Source organism: Corylus avellana, chromosome 4 (assembly GCF_965113065.1).
Source record: "Corylus avellana chromosome 4, dhCorAvel1.hap1.2, whole genome shotgun sequence".
NCBI classification, from domain to species: Eukaryota; Viridiplantae; Streptophyta; class Magnoliopsida; order Fagales; family Betulaceae; genus Corylus; species Corylus avellana.
The window spans coordinates 26,263,622-26,282,626 of record NC_142493.1 but is presented as its reverse complement, the minus strand read 5'-3'; the positions used below and the strand labels follow the sequence as shown (position 1 = coordinate 26,282,626).

General features: G+C 31.8%; 1 protein-coding gene across 1 annotated transcript; it reads right to left on the bottom strand.

Annotated features, from left to right (window-relative positions):
• Positions 1-10,903: 10,903 nt before the first annotated feature.
• On the bottom strand, positions 10,904-17,469 carry LOC132177034 (uncharacterized). Its single transcript, XM_088515364.1, has 14 exons — positions 17,427-17,469; positions 17,047-17,261; positions 15,286-15,400; positions 15,086-15,141; positions 14,878-15,001; positions 14,254-14,316; positions 14,087-14,146; positions 13,748-13,909; positions 13,591-13,664; positions 13,414-13,507; positions 13,150-13,286; positions 13,001-13,081; positions 11,628-11,733; positions 10,904-11,053 (listed from the first exon to the last, which is right to left on the bottom strand). Exons 2-14 carry the CDS (start codon positions 17,193-17,195, stop codon positions 10,982-10,984), a joined length of 1,293 nt encoding a protein of 430 aa, XP_088371490.1. The 5' UTR covers positions 17,196-17,261; positions 17,427-17,469; the 3' UTR covers positions 10,904-10,981.
• Between the last annotated feature and the right edge of the window lie 1,536 nt (positions 17,470-19,005).

Below are 19,005 nucleotides of genomic sequence, written 5' to 3'. Positions count from 1 at the left end.
ATTTATATATATGCTTTAAAGTGGGGTACCATTTTGTTTAAAAGCACACATTTGATAATGTGAAATCAAATTTGTTGGATCGGGCTTTTGACCATCTCATTTCAAAATTAATTAGTGTCTAGTGAAGAAAGTCAAATTCTTTTATGGCATTCGAAATCGCACCTTACAAGGTATCTAATAGCCGTCCAAGTGAACAAAGCAGCGGCATTGTTGAACCTCAACAAAATTATCAATCAATTAATGCATATAACGGGCCGGGGTACATAATATATAATATGTCATATAAAATTTTAAAAGGCTATATGCACTTATTCCTGCAGTAAAGATGACTACGTGATTGAATACGAAAAGAAAAAGAGTTGGATTATTATTTATCATTTTGTTACAAATCACAAGCACCATCACCACGCCCAAAAGAAGCCATTGTTCTTCATTTTATTCTTAGAAAATTATAACATAAGATAAAGTAAATCAATAAGCCATAGCATCTGAGTTCAATCGATCCTCGCTCCGATCCGCCGGGAAGAGAATCAACTCCTGGCACTAAAATGAAGGATTTGATCTCTCCTTTGAGAAGAGGATCAAATCCTGAAGGCAAACTTTGATATGGATTGCCAAATGCAGCTACATTTCCAGGACGAGTGAATACAACCTACATTGTAGATTGAAGACCCTTATTTTTATTTTAATCCATAAAAATTAAGACATGTCCGTAAATTGGTTCTTTTGTAAAGAAACATATATATATATATATACCTGATAATTTTCAAGTGTACAGGTTTTAAAACCAGCAGCACAATAGTCAAAGTAATATTCCCATGTCCGTATGAATTTTTCATCAAACCCGAGAGCAAGGATTTGCCTGAAAACGCAAACATTAGCACTGTATCAAAATACAAAACCATGTTATTTGCTTAAAATAGTAATAAGTTTTACAGTATATGCAGGATAATCATAGAATTTGAAACATGATATATTTTTTTCAATAACAAACTTATCGCCAGTTTCATCTATTCTATTCTACTATAAAGTTTACAAAACATCAAACATGTACAAGCTAGTCCAAGTCCTCACAAACCTTGGAATGATATATAATAAAGTATATGCAGAAAAGTTTTTCTCCAACATCTGAGTGTTTGGTAATAATGAGTCCCTATGTTCTAGAGTTTCTATTAAATCTAGAGAGAAATGAAGAAAAGTGTAAAGCTATATATATATATATATATATATACCTGAGTCTGGATGCAGCAGCCACGGCATACTACCTTTAGGTTTTAGGGAGGGTAATAACGTAATTTCATATCTTTAATGAGGGTAAAATTGGAAGAAAATGCCTTAATATCTCACGTGACACGCACGTGGGATGAATTCCATCCATTTAGACGGAAAATATTAACGGAGGGTTCAAATTGAAATTTTTTGAAACTTCATGGAGATCTATTGTTAATTTTTAAATTTTGGAGTTCAAATTGAAAAACTTATGAAATTTCATGGAGTAAAATGAATTTTCTCCTATATTCCTTCATAAACTCTGAACTTCTCCTGTACTCTTGATAACGTTCATCAGGTAGCGTTGAGAACTAACAAGAGATCAACCGGATTTAATTGTCAGAAACATATTAAAATTAAACCCATAAAAGAGTTAAAATCAAACTGGAAATGAGACCTGCAGAACAAGAACCCCGTCTTTGGCTAAGACTGACTCATAGCAACCGAAGAACTCTTCAATATATTCATGGTCAACATGTTCTATCATCTCCCTGAAAAATTATATCAAGTAAAAAACATCATGGTATATATTCTTGGAATCATTAATTATTGTCTGATTAAGATTTTCTGGCAGAGGAACTAACTAGGATATAATTCTATCATATTTGTAGGTACAAATCTTATTCTTTCTGCAAATTTAAAGAGTTCTTATTTCGAGGATCAAAGTTTAAACCGAACTTAAGAACTAGGTTCTAACTTATGTATACATCCATTTATGTATACATCACATCATATGGTTATTAAATCACTACTTACCCTAAAAGTTTTAATTTATAAGAAAGTATTAATTTAATCATTTAATTAATATTTTAACACTTTTCTTCTGGTCTCAAACAGTACTGACTTAAATATTAGTAAAATCTAACAAGTAAAATATTTAATTAAAATGAGAGGTGAATTAAGGACTTTGAGCTTCCATACCATGTTAAATAATCACTTATTCCAAAATGTTATAAAAAAGAAAAAAATGATAAATTTAATAATTTACTTAATATTCTAACAATGATTACTAGCTTCCTATATATTAATTGTCCTTTCAGGCTATTCCAAATTAAGGTGTCAAATAAAGAGAAGGGCAGGAATCTACAGGAAACATTTTAATACCAGATCAAAATGACGAGAGTTGTTTCTTCGAGCCTGCTTAAGAGTATTTTGCCTTAAAACATGTGCGAAAAAATATATTGCAGATTCTAAACCAGCTGTGAATAGCAATGGTGTCCACCAGCTCCTAAAGCCAACAAAAGATGAATGCAATTGATCATGGAGATGAGATGACTAAATAGTAATCTCAGTACCCAAGGCTTACAGCAAATTAAAGTCTGCTGCGAGTTGTGATATATAATATATTATATATACCTTCTCTTCTTCAACTTTGAGGCAGAGGAATTTGAACCTCTGCTGGCAATGAGAATCTGCTAAACAAACAACCAAGGCAGATTAATTATATATGAGGAATTAATAGATATAGAAAAAAGTATCTTTGTATCCGAGGAATTTGGAGCATTTCGATTTCCGGATTGATCCTGGACTCAGATCAATTATCTTACGATAAAAAGATTCGAAAGAGCTTCATTTTTATTAGTGAAAGAAAAATCTCCATCAATGTATGCACTTGCAAGGCCTAAATCAGCCCGCGTCATGACCTGATCAGCATCAAAACAATATTCTAGTGCTCATCAGTGACTGATGGTGATCATATATATATATATAATGCGCAGCCAATTAATTCTTTTATTTATTATTCATTCGATTTCTTTCAACCTACTTTAATGAGTAACAAGTATCATCTCTCACATGTTTTCTTTCAATACCAAGTAGTGCGGAATCCTTAAAAACACCATTATAATATGATTACGAGTACAGACTGGCCTTCCAGTAAAACTAAGGACTATGAACTTTAAGGACAACTTTTAGGGAACATTTTCTCCTGTTTCCTTCAAAAGTAAATTAATATTGTGCTCCCTGTTGAAAATAATTTTGGATGGTGCACAAATTCTCATTGATATAAAATAATTACAATATGAAAATTAACAATAAAATAAATAAAATACAAGAGATAAAAAGTAAAGTAGGAAAAGATCTCATAATGCTATAGAATCACGCAAGAGCGTTGTCCTTAATTAAAGGTTGATTTGTGCTCCCAAAGTGTATAACTCGGTGCGATCGGATCCTTTGACATGCAATCTCCCAGGATTAGACTATAAAATCTACCTTCATTAAAGACGCACTTCCAATAACGAAGACTAATAGAATAATCCTTTGATCTTCTTGATAAAAAACCGCAAAGAGAAAATATAAATTGAATAGAATAGAATTCTATGCAATTGGTCTTCTAGAATATGACAAAACTCTTTTATAAAGAAAATGAATTTGTTTTTCTTTCTTTCTTGTTGCAAACTCACTCTACCATAGGATTGTTGATGTTTTCATTTTTTATATAATTAATGACCAAATGTTCATAACACCCAAAAAGGGTAAAACATTTGTTGATAATCAAATGGTCAAACTACAATAAAACTTGTTAAAGACTAACGGTCAAAACGGTAAAAATCAATTAAAACTAATTTTTATTTAATAACTCAAAACCAAGTAATAAATTCAAACAGTTATAAAAGTTATATCTCATAACCAAGTAATAAATACAAACGGTTATAAACCAAAATGGTTAAAGATGATTTTTATTTCTCATAAAAACTTATAAAGATAATATCAAATGATAAAACATTTTCAAATGACTAAAAAATGAATGTTTGTAACAAATATTACAACAATCTCCCACATATTACAAACATTAGAATAAAAGGAGATTGAAAGCATGCATCGATGTGGTACCCAAAAGTTTTAATTGCACCTAGGATAAATAAGTAGGAACTTAATGAATCGTGATATAGTTAAATTCTTTTAACCAAATTCACAAGTTAAACAAACTTATCATCCACATAACTTTCTCCAAAAACAAAAAATTAAATCAAATCAAATAAACAAAAAGTCAAATCAAATCAAGTAAAGAAAATTGGGTTGTTCTATAGCACGTTGGCGCCTTATACAGGCCATACGCCTCTGGGCTTCATAAGTGCTCTAGAGACTTGCCAAAGTCTCATAGGAGGCTGTTTCACCTACACACTTACATAGGTGGCATCCATCAAGAATGAAAAACACTATGCCGACTTCAAAAACTTGTTTATCACAATTTATGCGGAATTAAACTATGAAGTAATAAACAATTCAATCACCCAAAATATATAAAGCAATAAAGAGGCAGACACAGATATTTTGGTTACGAAGAGGAAACCTTTTAAAAACCGATCTAAAAGTAAAACCTCTCAGGGGCAGCCAAACCCAAGAAATCACTATCAAAAGATTATCCAGAGATTACAGACACTAGGAATACTTACAACCCTTTGTAAGACCTTAACTCTATAAGATCGACAAGCCTTCAACTTGTCTCCTCGCTCACAATCTTCTTCAACGTGATTCACCTTTATCGGACCCTTCTGATAGACTTCAATTAAGCACACAATCAATACTAACAAAAATCCTCTAAGAGGAATCAATTTGGCTCACAACAAAATAATCACTCAATCACAGCCTCACACGAACTTTCTGGTGGTGAAAATTCGTACCTCTCTCTTCTATAATGATGTATATATACCATCGATAAAACCCTAGACCTAACCCACTTAAAATCACGTTTTTGGGCCTAAAACTTATGGGGTGTTCGGACATGTTAATGGGCTGTCCGGACATGGCTTTGCGGAGCAAAATTTGAGTTTCTGGAAATGAGGTCCGGACCCGGGGAAGGCATGTCCGGACATGGGTGAACCAGCATTTTGAAAATGCTGTCCAGTCTTGATCAACAGCTCCGATCGATGGGCGTTTGTTGTCCGATTAAGCTGAAATTTTGCAGGGACGTTCATAACACATGAATCTACATTATGAGCGGTGGAGATTGGATTCTGAGCATTCTATATCAGTGTTTGAGCCCGTAAACAGTAGCTTCTGTATTTTGAAACTGAATTAATTAAGCCAACACAAGAACTAACAAAGAATGTGTGCAGAGAACACCCCATCCCAACAAGTAGAGACTATGGACCCATTAAGAGTTTTAAACTCATCCTTACTCACTCTGCATCTTTTGTTGTTACACCATAAAATGACTTTTATGAGCGTTCTAGAGACCTACCCAAGTCTCATAAGAGATAGCACATCCACACTCATATAGGTGGTATCCATCAAGAGTGTACGCAGGGAATACCCCATCCCAACAGGCAGGGACTATGGACCCATTAAGAGCTTTTAGTTCATCCTTAATCACTCTGTATCTTTGTACTGTCTTACACTATAGGGATGGACTCATCACTAATCTTCTCAACAAGATAGTTAATAAACATAAATTGACAGTACCATACCGTGATCACATGTGACTTCGTGGAATTTGAATTATTTATAGGGATTTGAAGGAAAATTTGGTTTCAAAGAAGCATAGTGCTTTGAATTCCTCAAATTCATGTGGAAACCTCCTCACAAAGGCAAATACAAGGTGAATTGGAATGCTGCAATGGATACAATTAATGGGCGTATGGGCATAAGTTTCATTGTGCGTGATTTTAAGGAGCACGTGAATGCAGCAAGAAGTTTGACTAAAATGAAAAAATTAGAATTGGCAGCAACGGAAGCTTTGGTAGCATTTTAGGCAGTTGTGTTTAGTATAGATTTAGGGCTTCAACAAATTATCTTAGAAGGAGACACTCTTCAAATGGTAAATGCTTTGAACTTTACATGTCGAAGATGGAGTAAATTTGGATAGTTAGTGGAGGACATACGTATTACCATAACTTTGTCTAATTGGCATATTACAAATTCCGTGGCATATGAAGTAACTAAGGCTGTAGTTAAACAAATTATAAATAAGATCAGGTCGGAAGAAATTTCAAATTGTATCTTTGTTAGAACAATTTCTACTTTCTTAATTATTGAATGGAAAAAGTTATTCATACGCATCCAAAGTTGGGATTAGAGAAAATGTCAACAACTGGCGTATATAGATGACAAAATGACATCCAAAGTTAAACTGGCCAGCTAGATGACAACATGGCATGTGACAAATCATTTGAAAAACGTGAATCAATGAATATATATATATATTTGACCTTAACCAAATCTTAGTTGTGATTGTTACGAAATCTTTACCAAAATGTTTTTGACTTCAAAAGAGAGATGTTTTATGGATCTATCTCTTTTAAATTAACCATTAAATTGATGGGACCTAAATGTAGATTATATAGATTCAATGATAAATTTGTCTATCTTTTATACAGAGATTGACAAGAGATAAGCAAAAGATGAAAACAAAACATTTATTTTTCAAAATGACAAACATTGCATAATTTTAGTTTGGATAGCAAAAAATTAGCATTATCTTAAATTTTTGGCTCTCACAAAATTGTTCTTTAATAATATTAGCAAAATTTATTAGGATATCTTCTAAATTTAGAAAATTAGAAAATTAAACAATTTTTACTATGGGTGTACATTGCATTTATTTGGCAATATCCTCAACCACATTTGAAAAACGTAAATATCACTTTTAGATATCCACACTAGCCACATCATGTTTTTACTAACTACATTCGCACAGTCATTATCCGTTGTCCGCATATTAGGTAATGAGCATTTTGGGCCTTCTTTAAGTCTCTATTAGGGTCTATTTTAAATAATTTTGAAAATAATTTGTGTTGGTTTTTAGTGTTTTGGGCTTGTTTTGAAAATAATTGGTGAAATGAAAGAGTGAACCATAAAGAACGCACTAAATTGAAGAAATTGAAGAAATTGACCTTTAAAAAAACTTAATGATGTTGAGCACGACAAATAGGCTTTGATTGTTAAACTCTCTAATTCACATGCTTTGGTTGGTCAATTGAAATATGATAATTGCATGCTTAATGAGAAAATCAAGTCACTAGAAAATGAACTTCACATGTCTAAGAATAAATTGAAAAAGTTTTCTAGTGAAAAACTAGCTAGATTGCTTAATAAATTCACCATTAATACGAGCCCTAGTGCCTAATTCTAATATCATCTTTCAAAATTTTAAGTTAAAATTGACCAATATAGTTTTTACTTAAATATTGATTCTATGGTTCTTCCTTTTATTTATTTTTTTTGTACTCCTTAAATGTATAGAGAACAATAATAGGGTCGAGTACATGGCATACTGCAAGATGTTGAGAATATAGTATCTGACAACGTGGTTAAGTGTTTGTTGGTTTAGCACAGTTTCAAAATATACGGTTTAGGAAAATAGTAATTTTAAAATGCAGTGAATGAAAACAAGATTTTAAAAATGCAGTTGAGCATATTCGGTTACATTGCACTTTCAATTTAGGTTGAAGTAGGAAATTTTGTTCACGTCTAAGTTATCAATTGACATAGAAATCTATTAATATAGAAGTCTAAGTCATTTTAGAATCTAAATTGTCAATGTTTCTTAATGATGAAAATACTCTTAATAAAATAAAAATAAAAGTATGTTATCAAAGAAAACAAACTTTTGATATTATGATTTTTCTTGTGATTTATTTTGTGGAGATGAGTTATGTTGATTTAGTGGGTTATGATTTATGAACCTTGAAGGAATATATTTGGCAAGAGTAATGTTATTTAGGAAACTCTCATACGACTGTCATATAACTATATTGATGTGGTAGTGAAAAGCAAAAAGTAGTGTGCAACAAACAAAATTTGTTGAGTTATAGATCATATATACGGAAGACGCAACGTTTGCTCAGTTATAAGAGCCTGGAATAATTAGGCTCTATACAAATTAACTAACGTTTTTAAATAGCAGATTTTCCTTGGGGTGGCCGAAACCACCCATGGATTTTTTTTGTTTTTTATTTTATTTTATTTTTAATTTACAAGGATATTTTTGTCTTATTAAAAAATTTATGGCCATGTCTTTTTTCTAGCTTTGAGGGGGAGGGTTTACATCGACAATGTTTTGATAATTTGGGGTGGACATTATCCTAATTGAAAGTTTTGGAAGAGACATTGTCAATTATGTAATAGTTTGAAGGGAGTATGTGATTTTTTTCCCTTACAAAATATATATATTTCAAGAACATGTAAAAAGGATGTTAGGTGGCTGGATCCTTGAAGTCCTAGTGCTTTTCCTATTAACTTTTCTTTGAATTCTATTTTAATTAATTTAGTTTAGTTAATTCAATCACTCCATTGCTTCACTTTTTAGTGGAAAACAACAACCGAGTCATTTTATTTTTTTTCCACGATAATATAAATTTTACTTGAGTGTCTACTATTCCCTGTAGATCGACTTCCGTCTCATTGAGAATTTATTATTTGCAATAGCCTGCACTTGGGTTTACAATCTTTTTCATGCAACACCCAATGCTTCAAACCGCAACAAAACAAATGCTAGGACATTTGTCCCGGCCTTTGCTTGACATTTGCCCGGTGGTGTTTGGGTGCTGAGAAAGTCTCCATTTTTTCTGCAGTGAAGCCACATTCACATTAGATAAATGGTTAATTAAAGCTGTCTAAAGAAACAAATTCACAACAAAAACACTTAAAATAGTATATTTGTTATTGAGATAACTATTAAATCAGCAAATTTTTTTTTTGCAAGTAAACAAGGTATTCAGGTGGATATGTATTAAATTAGCAAATTTAAATATAAACTAACTGAACATCCTTTTTTTTGTAAGTAAACTTGATATTGACTAGGTTGATTCGTTCATATTTCCTTCAAATAGTATTTAATTGATGTCTTCAGCCTATAATTTCCACCCACTATATGTACATAAATATAGTTCGGGGAGATCTCTTAAAAGTCACTCAGATTTCTCTTATTACTGCAAACAAATTAACATGATCTCACTAAGTAGAAATGTTGTGCTGCTACTATTGTGGGTTGTGTTGTTTATGACTAGTTTGAATGGTGCTGCAGCAATTGGGATACATCACCGAGTGTTCGTCAACATCAGCAATGAGGTAGGTCATGGCTGGGATCTTACCTTTAGCTGCAAATCAAAGAACGACGATATTGGCTCCCACAAACTCGTAGAACATGGCTTCTTCGTGTTCACTTTTAAACCAAACTTTTGGGGGACTACAAAATTCTACTGTAGATTTTATTGGCAAGATCAAAACTACACTTTTGACATCTACGACTATAGTAGAGACATGAGTAAGGGCCCTAATTACAATTGGCAGATTAAAACTACTGGTGCATGTGTATTATACACTGACGCAAAGGACTATGAATGCACCCACTATGATATCATATGGTAGGCAAGGCAACAATCTGGCCTGCATGAAAAGCGTACTACTCAACATTCAAGCTATGGGTTCGTTTGTTAATGCTTTTTAGCATTTTGGCAAAAAAGAAAAATAATTAACAAACAACTTAACATAGAAAACGCTAGCTTAAAACTACTATATATCACGTACATTTGTGTCACCTAGTTTGCCTATTTTCAAAAATATATATATTGTATGAAGTCTCCATTTGAAAGTCATTCAGATATCTCTTATGAAGAAGCTCTTTATTATTGTTATTAATTTTGGTTTAATTGTTTCAAAATTTCAATATATTAGTGAGGGGAGAATGGTGATACTTGTTGTAGACTTGATGTTCATGATATATATGGATTGATCGATATTGTGTGCAAAAAACCAAAAACTGTGCAAATATATGGTTTCATTCTTTAGGATACCTCCTTCTATCCAATTCTTTAAATTTTTAAAGGATGCAAGCGGTTACATTTCTAGATATTTAGAAAGCAAGAATCTGACATATTATAGTTTGCATCCTTCAATACCCATGAAATTAAATTGTAACACATGAGTAGCCATTCTTTTTGTAAGCATTAATAAAATAATTCTTTAGCTTTTGGCTAGCTCTTGCCCAATAGTTAAATATAAAAGACAGAAGAGAGCTTGTTAAATGGGTATTTTCATGAGTTCGGTTAGATGTTTAGGAAAATACTAAATATAAAATGCCTATTATGAATGTTTATATGTTTAAGATTGTGTTTGAGAAATAAATTTTTCAAGTAAAAAAACGCATTTTAGCAAAAGCTTCATATTTAAGTTTTTGCTAAAAATGTATTTTGACCATTTTTAAAGCAAGAACAATAAAAAAGTACTTTTAAAATTTTTTACCAAATAGACCACTAGACTAGCTTTTGTTTGGGACAACTTTTAAAGTACAAAAAGTATTTTTTTAAACTATCTAACGCAATTCCAAACAGGCCCTTAGTCAGCATCCCACCACATGTAAGATGCAATATATAGTTATATATATATATATATATATATATTCACCCAAAAAAACCCTTAACCAATCTGGATATTATAGTAGATATGTAATTTTTAAGTTATTAATTAAAATAGAAATCCATCAATAGGTCCCTTAATCGTGTAGTTTTCTCTACAATTGCGCAAATGTAGAGAAAACTACACGAATATCTCATTGCCACTTTTATCCGATTGAATAGGAAAAGAAAACGAGTTGGATTATTCGTGGAGTCATATTATTCATCATTTTGTTACAAACTTCAGAAGAAGCCATAGTTCATCATTTTATACTTAGAAAATTATAGTATATCAAGTAAAAATCAATGAGCCATATATAGCATGAGTATTTCAATCTTTGCTCCGCCAGGAAGAGGGTGATCATGAACTCCTGCCACTAAAATCCCCAACGCAAACTTTGATATGGATTTCCAAATGCAGCAACATTGCCAGGACGTGTGAATACAACCTGCATTGTGGATTGAAGGTAAGAATATATATGAAGAGTTCTAGGATCAAATATAAGATATATAAAGATAGGGTTTGTGAATGAACACAGCAACTCGCAAGTAGGATCAGGCTTGAAATTCCTTCAGATTAGCTCGGCTAAGTAAACTCGTATAACTTTATTTTTATTATTATTTTTATGTAATGAGAATATCCTAAGTATCTAAAAAGATAAAAATGAATTGTCTTTGTTATAGCTTTAAATTATTGTAATTGTGAGTTTTGATATAAATATATGTGTATTTGTGTGTGTTTATATATGTGTGCGCGTGTGATGAATGTATATACGTATTATATTAGACAAACATGTGGATTCAAGATTAGATTGTTTAAAATTCAAGTTATCTCAACAATAATAAGTATGGGTTTGTGGAAAAAAATAAACAATAAGGAAGTTTACTTTATATATGCAATAAATAAGTTAATTGTGTACTTTTTCTCATTTAATTATCGCAACGATTCAAAAGCAATGTGGTTTTCATAGCATATCACATGAGTAAATTGGTTCTTTTGTAAGGAAACATATATATATATACCTGATAGTTTCCAAGTGTACATGTTTTAAAACCAGCAGCACAATAGTCAAAGTAATATTCCCACGTCCGTATGAATTTTTCATCAAAGCCAAGAGCAAGGATTTCCCTGAAAATGTAATTAACATTAATTCAACCCATCAAAATCATTGGCTTAAAATAGTGATCAGATTTACAATATCTTTTCAACTACAAATTCCCATAACAAACTTATCCCCTTTCATCTACTCTATTCTACTATAAAGTTAACATGGCCGGGGAGCATTGCAAAAATGGGTGGGAGAATGCAACAATGGATGTGAAGGTCCTCTTATCAGTCTACTTGTAGATTATTAATTGGGATTCTTTGCCTGGTAATTTCACCAAAGCTGCTCTTCCCTTTTATCTTCTTTGTTAGGTTTTATTTTTGTGTCGGAGAATTCATGTGTCAAAATATGGTATTTGGGTTGTAATGTTTATGTTACGGATTAAGTCATTGTAAAAGTTGTCCAAGACATGAATAATTCAAATTTATGAATGTTGTCTACCAAAGACCTAGTTCGAGTAAAACAACCAAAACCTTTTATTTCGACATGAAATGTTTATGCTTTGTGGCTTTGGAAAGCTGATTCAAAGGGTTATAATTTTATATTTCATATAAAACGAGTTGTCAACAAAAGTCTAAAAATCTAGTACAGAGAGTCTTGTTCGAACAAGATGATGCATAATTAACATGCTAGTACTAAAACCTAGGAGATTTGTTTGAAGTTTTTTCTTTTTTTTTTTATATCCCATTCGAACAAAATTGTTTGTTTCTTTGAAACCCTAAAGCTTATTCGAACAAAACTAGGCCAGATTGTTTAAAACCCTAGTCTGCATAGCAGAAAAACTTCAGTTTTCTCCCACTTATATAAGCCTCACAAGCCACAACTTTCAAAAGTAATAGATGCTATTTTTCATTATTCTTGTAGAGGTTTCTTAGCACCCTTGATTCTAAATAGTTTCAATACTTCTCATTTTTTCATGATCATCCAAACCACAAAAAAAAGTCTACAGCCACCAGAGTTTTGGCCAAGTTGAAGTGGACGAGGTTTGTTCGTAAAGGTGATCCGTCTAGAGAATGCCCGAGGCTCTTGGGCCACTGCGGTGGGAGGTGAATGGGTCATTTGCCGGAGTTCTATATCGAGTCTTGGTAGTTACAAAAGGTCTTGTAAGTCTGATCAAACTATAACACAAAATCTTTTATAGTGGATATCTTTGGAATTGGCTGTCCCTCGAAGTGGTTTTATTTTTAAAGAATTGTTCAAAATGTTTCTTATTCATTTAAAAAAAAAAAAAAAAAAAAAATTGTTTTGAGATGAAGCCTGGGGAATGAAGTGCATGATCATTTTTCATACCTCTGGTTCTCCATGAAATTTTTTCTCCAAGATCTGAGTGTTTGGTAGTAATGATTCCCTATGTTCTCCACGTGCTCCACACTGCAATTACAGAGTTTCTATTAATTTTAGAGATAAATAAATAGTAACACCAAGCAATAAACCTATACCTGAACCTGGATGCAGCAGCCATGGCTGATATTATCCTGCTTAATGACGGCACACAACAACCAGGAAAAATATATTCCTTTATAAAATCTGAACTTTTCCTGTACTGTTCATAACGTTCATCTGGTAGCGATGAGAACTAACAAGAGATCAACCAGCTTTAATTGTTAGCAAATTATTCAAATTAAACCCACAAAAGTGTGACAAAGAGCAGGGCATTTTGCAACCAAGACATTATAATCAAACAAGAAATGAGACAGAACCACCTGCAGAACAACAACCCCGTCTTCTGCTAAGACTGATTCACAGCAACCGAAAAACTCCTCCATAAATTCATGGCCGACATGTTCGATCATCTCACTGAAAAATTATATCAATTGAAGATCATGGTATTGCTGGAATCATTATTGCCAAATGAAAGATTTTCCTGCAAAGAAACTCACCAGGATATAATTCTGTCATATTTGTAGGTATCAGGCAATTGGCGGTAGTCGCAAAGAAGAAATCTAATGTTGTCCTGAAAGCAGAGTTGATTAAGAATATTTCTTGTATTCAATACCCATAATATATGCTTTTAAAGCAAAAAATTCATGAAAATACCTGAAGGCCAGCATCTTTTACTTTCTTTTCTGCAAATTTCAATTGCTCTTCTGACAGAGTGATGCCAGTGTATTTGCATCCAGTTTGTTTGACAACTTGAATAGCAAATATTCCCCAACCACACCCAATTTCAAGAACTTCATGCTTCTCATCAATTCTTGCCTGTGTTAATTGAAAGTGCAAGTAAAGAAGAATAAATAGCTTACAGTTACCAGAAGTTTTGGAATTCGTCATAATCTAACTGTATAAGTTTAAGCCCACGTACGAGAAAGAATGTTAAAGTATTTAAAGTTTTAGTTTTTGGGATAACAGATGATTTTAGAAACAGTAAAGACGCACCTTTTCTATCAAAAGTGAGATTTTTCTCAGCTGTGCAACATTCAAGTCTTCATCTTCCTTCTGAGAAGTGTTTTAATACACAGATAAATTTATTAAAGCTAAAGATTTGATGTTTAGAAATTGATGCGTTGTCGAACAGTGAATCATCAAAAGGTTGTGAACCTGACCTTAAATACAGCACAGGAGTATTGCATTGATTCCCCCAAGAACAGAGCAAAAAGCTCATTGCTCTAGAAACACACAAAGATGATTTATAAGCTTCTCCTTGTTTTATACTGAATCAGTAATCAATACAATAAGTCCTAATTGGTAAAGCGAACCCCAATTGACATCTTTTTTATGGACTTCAATTAATAAAGATTCTAACAAATAACGTTCTGGGTAAGTCATTCATAAATGCTCCACACTCTCCCAATATTTCCATACTTCGAAATGCATATTCTCTAACATGACACTAAAAATCACAATTAGATCATAAATTTAATAATGATCTATTCAAAATCTAATGTTAATTTTTAGTGTTACATCAAAGAGTGTAACAGTAATCTAACACTTTCCCGTAAATTCAAACTGTTCTTATTTCGGGGATCAAAGTTCAAATCGACTTCAGGTGATTCGTTCAGACCTATGCTTGCGTGATAGTACACACACGCATAAACATTTACGTACTTTTTGTGACCATCTTTGTGTACATAAGCACATGTTCACACAAATACTTACTAATTAATGGTCCTTCTAGGCTTTTGCAAAGAAATCTATAGGCAAGGAATTTACAGGAAACAATTTTATACCAGCTCATAGTGACGAGAGATGTTCGTGCGAGCCTGTCGAAGAGTATTTTGCCTTAGAAAATGAGCGAAAAAGTATGTTGCAGATGCTAAACCAGCTGTGAATAGCACCGGTGTCCACCAGCCCCTAAAGCCAACAAAAGATGAATGCAATTGAGGAGATGTGATGACTAAACAGTAATCTCACTATCCAGTTGCAATATATATATACCTTCTCTTATTCAATTTTGAGGCAGAGGAATTTGAATCTCTGCTTGCAATGAAAATCTGCCAAACAAATCTCCAAGGCAGATTCTGAGGAAGTAGATATGAAAAAAAAAAAAAAAAAAAAAAACAAGAAGAAACTTTGTATTGGCTTGGAACATTTCTATTTTGAGATTGATCCTCGACTGATCAGATCAATCATCTTACCATAAAAAGATTCAAAAGATCATCGTTTTTATCCGTGAAAGAAAAATCGCCATCAATGTATGCACTTGCAAGGCCTAAATCAGCCCTTGTCATGACCTGATCATCAAAACACAATCTATCGCTCTTCAGTGATGGTGAGAAAATTCTGAAATACAATGAATGATTTAAATTTTAAATGCCAATATATATAATGCGCGGCTAATTATTTTATTTAGGGTAAAGTCTACATACCCCTTAAACTACCACCCAATTGACAATGTGTCCTCCCAACCTTTCAATTGTGACAATGTTCTTCCTAAACCACCAAAACTTTGTCAATGTCCTCGGTAAGGCTAACAAAAAGATAAAAATGCCCACATATATATTTCTCAATAAGACAAAAATAACTCCATAAATTCAAAAAATAAAAAATAAAATAAAATAAATAAAATATAAAAATGACAACTTTTTAAAAAAATAAATTTTAAATGATTTTTTTAAACGATTTTTTTTTTAAAAAATGAATATTTTTTTTTAGAACGGAAATTTTTATTTTAAAAAGTTATAAAACCCAAAAAAAAAAAAAAATCAAAATTCTTTTAATTTCTTTTCTTATAAAAGTGATTTTTTTTTTTTTTTTTTTTTTTTTTTTTTTTTAATTTTTAAGTTAAAGGTTTTTTTCTAGAAGTTTTAGTATTTTTTGCTTTTATTTTACTAAGGGTAGTTTCGTCATTGGGGGAACATTTACAATTTTTGGTAGTTGGGAGGGGGGACATTTTTAGAATGGAAATTTTTATTTTAAAAAGTTATAAAACCAAAAAAAAAACGAAATTTTCAATTTTTATAACAAAAAAAATCGATTTTTTTTTTTTTGATTTTTTTCTTATAAAAATGAATTTTCTTTTAAAAAAAATTGCCACCCTTTGGATTTTTTTTTTTTTAGTTAAAGGTTTTTTTTAGAAGTTTTAATATTTTTTGTTTTATTTTACTAGGGGCAGTTTCGTCATTGGGAGAACTTTGACAATTTTTGGTAGTTTGTTGGGGAGGGGGGTTACGTAGACTTTCCCCTTTTATTTATTTATTGTACATTCCAAATTATGTTAACACTGTACATACCTTCCAGTAAAATTGGGGCCTATGAACTTTAAGAACAAATTTTAGAAAAGATTGTCTCTTGTTTCCTTCAAAAGTAAATATTGTGCCCCCTTCCTCCATCAAACTGCATGACGACAAGGCAGAGTTTATCAATTGACTCAATGATGAGATTCAAACATATATAGTTAGGTAGTAGTTGCGACGGTGACGGTTAAAAGTATATACTAAGAACATTTTCAGCAGCAGATAGTCATTTTAGCTATTCAAAAAGGTGGAAGTACCCCGCCTACCTGCTTGCAAGGTGGGCGGGGTAAGGTGTTGATGTATGTGTGCCAAATAGTGTTTTGCACGTTGGCGAATTTCATAGTTCAAAACATGTCTTAAGTTGTGTTTAAATCACCATTTATTCCATCACGTAAAATATTTAATTGAAATGTGAAGTGATGAAAAGTGAATGACGGAGTCAAAGTTTTAATCGAGAACCTTTAACTTTGATATCATGTTAAATTATTTTTGAACATAACATTTGTAAGTGCAAACTCGAAAAATAAATTACATACGTATACGTACCCTCTTGTGATTAGGATATCTAATTAAGTGCTCTTGACGATGAATGATGATATACTTTAATATATACTTAATTATCAGTATGATTCTATATACTGCAACAAGATCTTGTATACTCACATTAAAGATCCAGTAGAGATATAACGTCCAAGGAAGCTAGTAACAAGAAGACGTGCTCCAGCTTCCATCAGAGAAGCTTCCATGCGTTTTGGGTTGCTTAGTAGACCACCACTTTCTCCAACCCAACTCTGTGCCTGTGCAGCAGCCATGCCACCCTTTGAGCCTACCAACAACTACGCCTTCTAAGATGTATTCCAATTCAGCTTCAAATATTCCTGAGAAGAGACAGAAATATATATTAATTCCAAAAAAAAATCCCAAAACAGCTTTCTGCAATCCAATTTTCTTGAATTAATTGCATAATTAAACATGCTTTACTTCATACCATAATAACTAATGCAAATTAACCTTAGAATTGGAAAGAAATTTTGAATTATTACCTCTGATTCTGGGTACGTACCTAGCCAAACCTCAAGAGAGTTTTGCTCTTAAGTTTTCAGCATGCCATTAATTTGACATGCACCACCGAGATTTTAATATATATATTGGAACGTACTATTCTTTTTCCACACAGAAAATGACAATGTTGACTTCGGGTCCTCCTCATATACATATTTTTTCTAATCTTATATTCAACACAGAAAATTATTGAAGGTATTTTTATTTTTTTCTAATCTTATTAAGTTATTCGTACTAAAAAATGGCCCAGCTCTATGATAAAATAACAGGTGACGACAGATACAGACAGCGCGGCTAGTAAATTTTGTTTGGGGTAGCTAAAGTCTAGAGACAGTAATTTATTCATTGTGAAGTTGGTTACTATATTATTATAGTAACAAGCCCGCTATCATTTCAACCATGCATGTGATATTGTCGGTCGTTAGGTACAAGCCGAGGTAATTAATTTGCAGCTAGCCCATATGATGGAGAAGCAATGCCAATAGGCCGGGTTGAGAATTCATATTTCAATACAAATAAATATGATATCCCCTTCTCCCCTCTTGTGCGGACATGTAAAAAAAAAAGTTACAAATAAAGTCTATATAATTCCGAACGTTAAAAAAAAATACAAAACAAAATAAACAAAATATTTTTTTTAGGAATACAAAATAGAAGAAAATCTTTCACTCAACATTTAATAAAAATAGAGAGAAAATATAATCAAATACATGTGAAACTTTTACTGTTTGACTTTTGTTGCAGAGCCTAAAAAAGCTTTTACGTATTTATGTATTTTTTTCTGTGTATAACTGTGCAATAATAATGGGATGCGGGGTTTTGATGGAATTATCGGCAAAATCGACTTTATACGAGAGTTTGCCGAGAGAGAGAACATAGAAAATTTGGGGTGGATTGGCCTAAAGAGGCCTACATTCACCAATAACTAGCATGTAACCCGTGCTATGCACGGGATTCTTCATTATAATTTAATTTTAAAACTTAAACGCATCTCATCTTACTTTTTATTATAAGTTAAAATATATGTGTAAAAATACATACTAAAGGTTATACATCAGTAAATTATTGTACTAAACATGTATTTTTTATTTTTTTTTATTTTTGAAATATACCAAACATTTACTTAATGAAAAGTATAAAATAAAAAATAAAAATAGCAAAAAGGACACTTGAATTCTGATGATCAAAATATTAATAGAAAGTTAGTAGGAAACTCTAATATTGTTGATGTGATATTTATTATATTGTAATACAAATAAAATTCATAAAGTTCTAATGATTTCAGAAAAAATACAGAGTAAAATAAACAAAATCTTCTCTCTTCTTTTTAATACAAAATAAAACACACATTTCACTCAATATTTAATGCTATCAAATAAATTTCTTTCAATACTTCCAAAAAATGCTAGAAAATTTGAGTAAATCACAAAACCAAGAAAAAAAAAATCTAATAAAATATTTAGATGAATTAAAATATAAAATCTTATTGGTGTGATACCTATTATATTTCAATACAATGAAACTTTCAAGAGAAACAAACATAAAAATAATTAATTTACA

What these genes read in the sequence shown, in the direction of transcription:
- LOC132177034 (XM_088515364.1), bottom strand. Translation starts at nt 17,195, where the DNA reads ATGGCTGCTGCACAGGCACAGAGTTGGGTTGGAGAAAGTGGTGGTCTA. An exon ending in TCAAAATTGAATAAGAGAAG is followed by an intron (nt 15,002 to 15,085) that starts GTATATATATAT and finishes TGTTGGCTTTAG; the next exon opens with GGGCTGGTGGACACCGGTGC. An exon ending in ACGGGGTTGTTGTTCTGCAG is followed by an intron (nt 13,287 to 13,413) that starts GTGGTTCTGTCT and finishes ATCTCTTGTTAG; the next exon opens with TTCTCATCGCTACCAGATGA.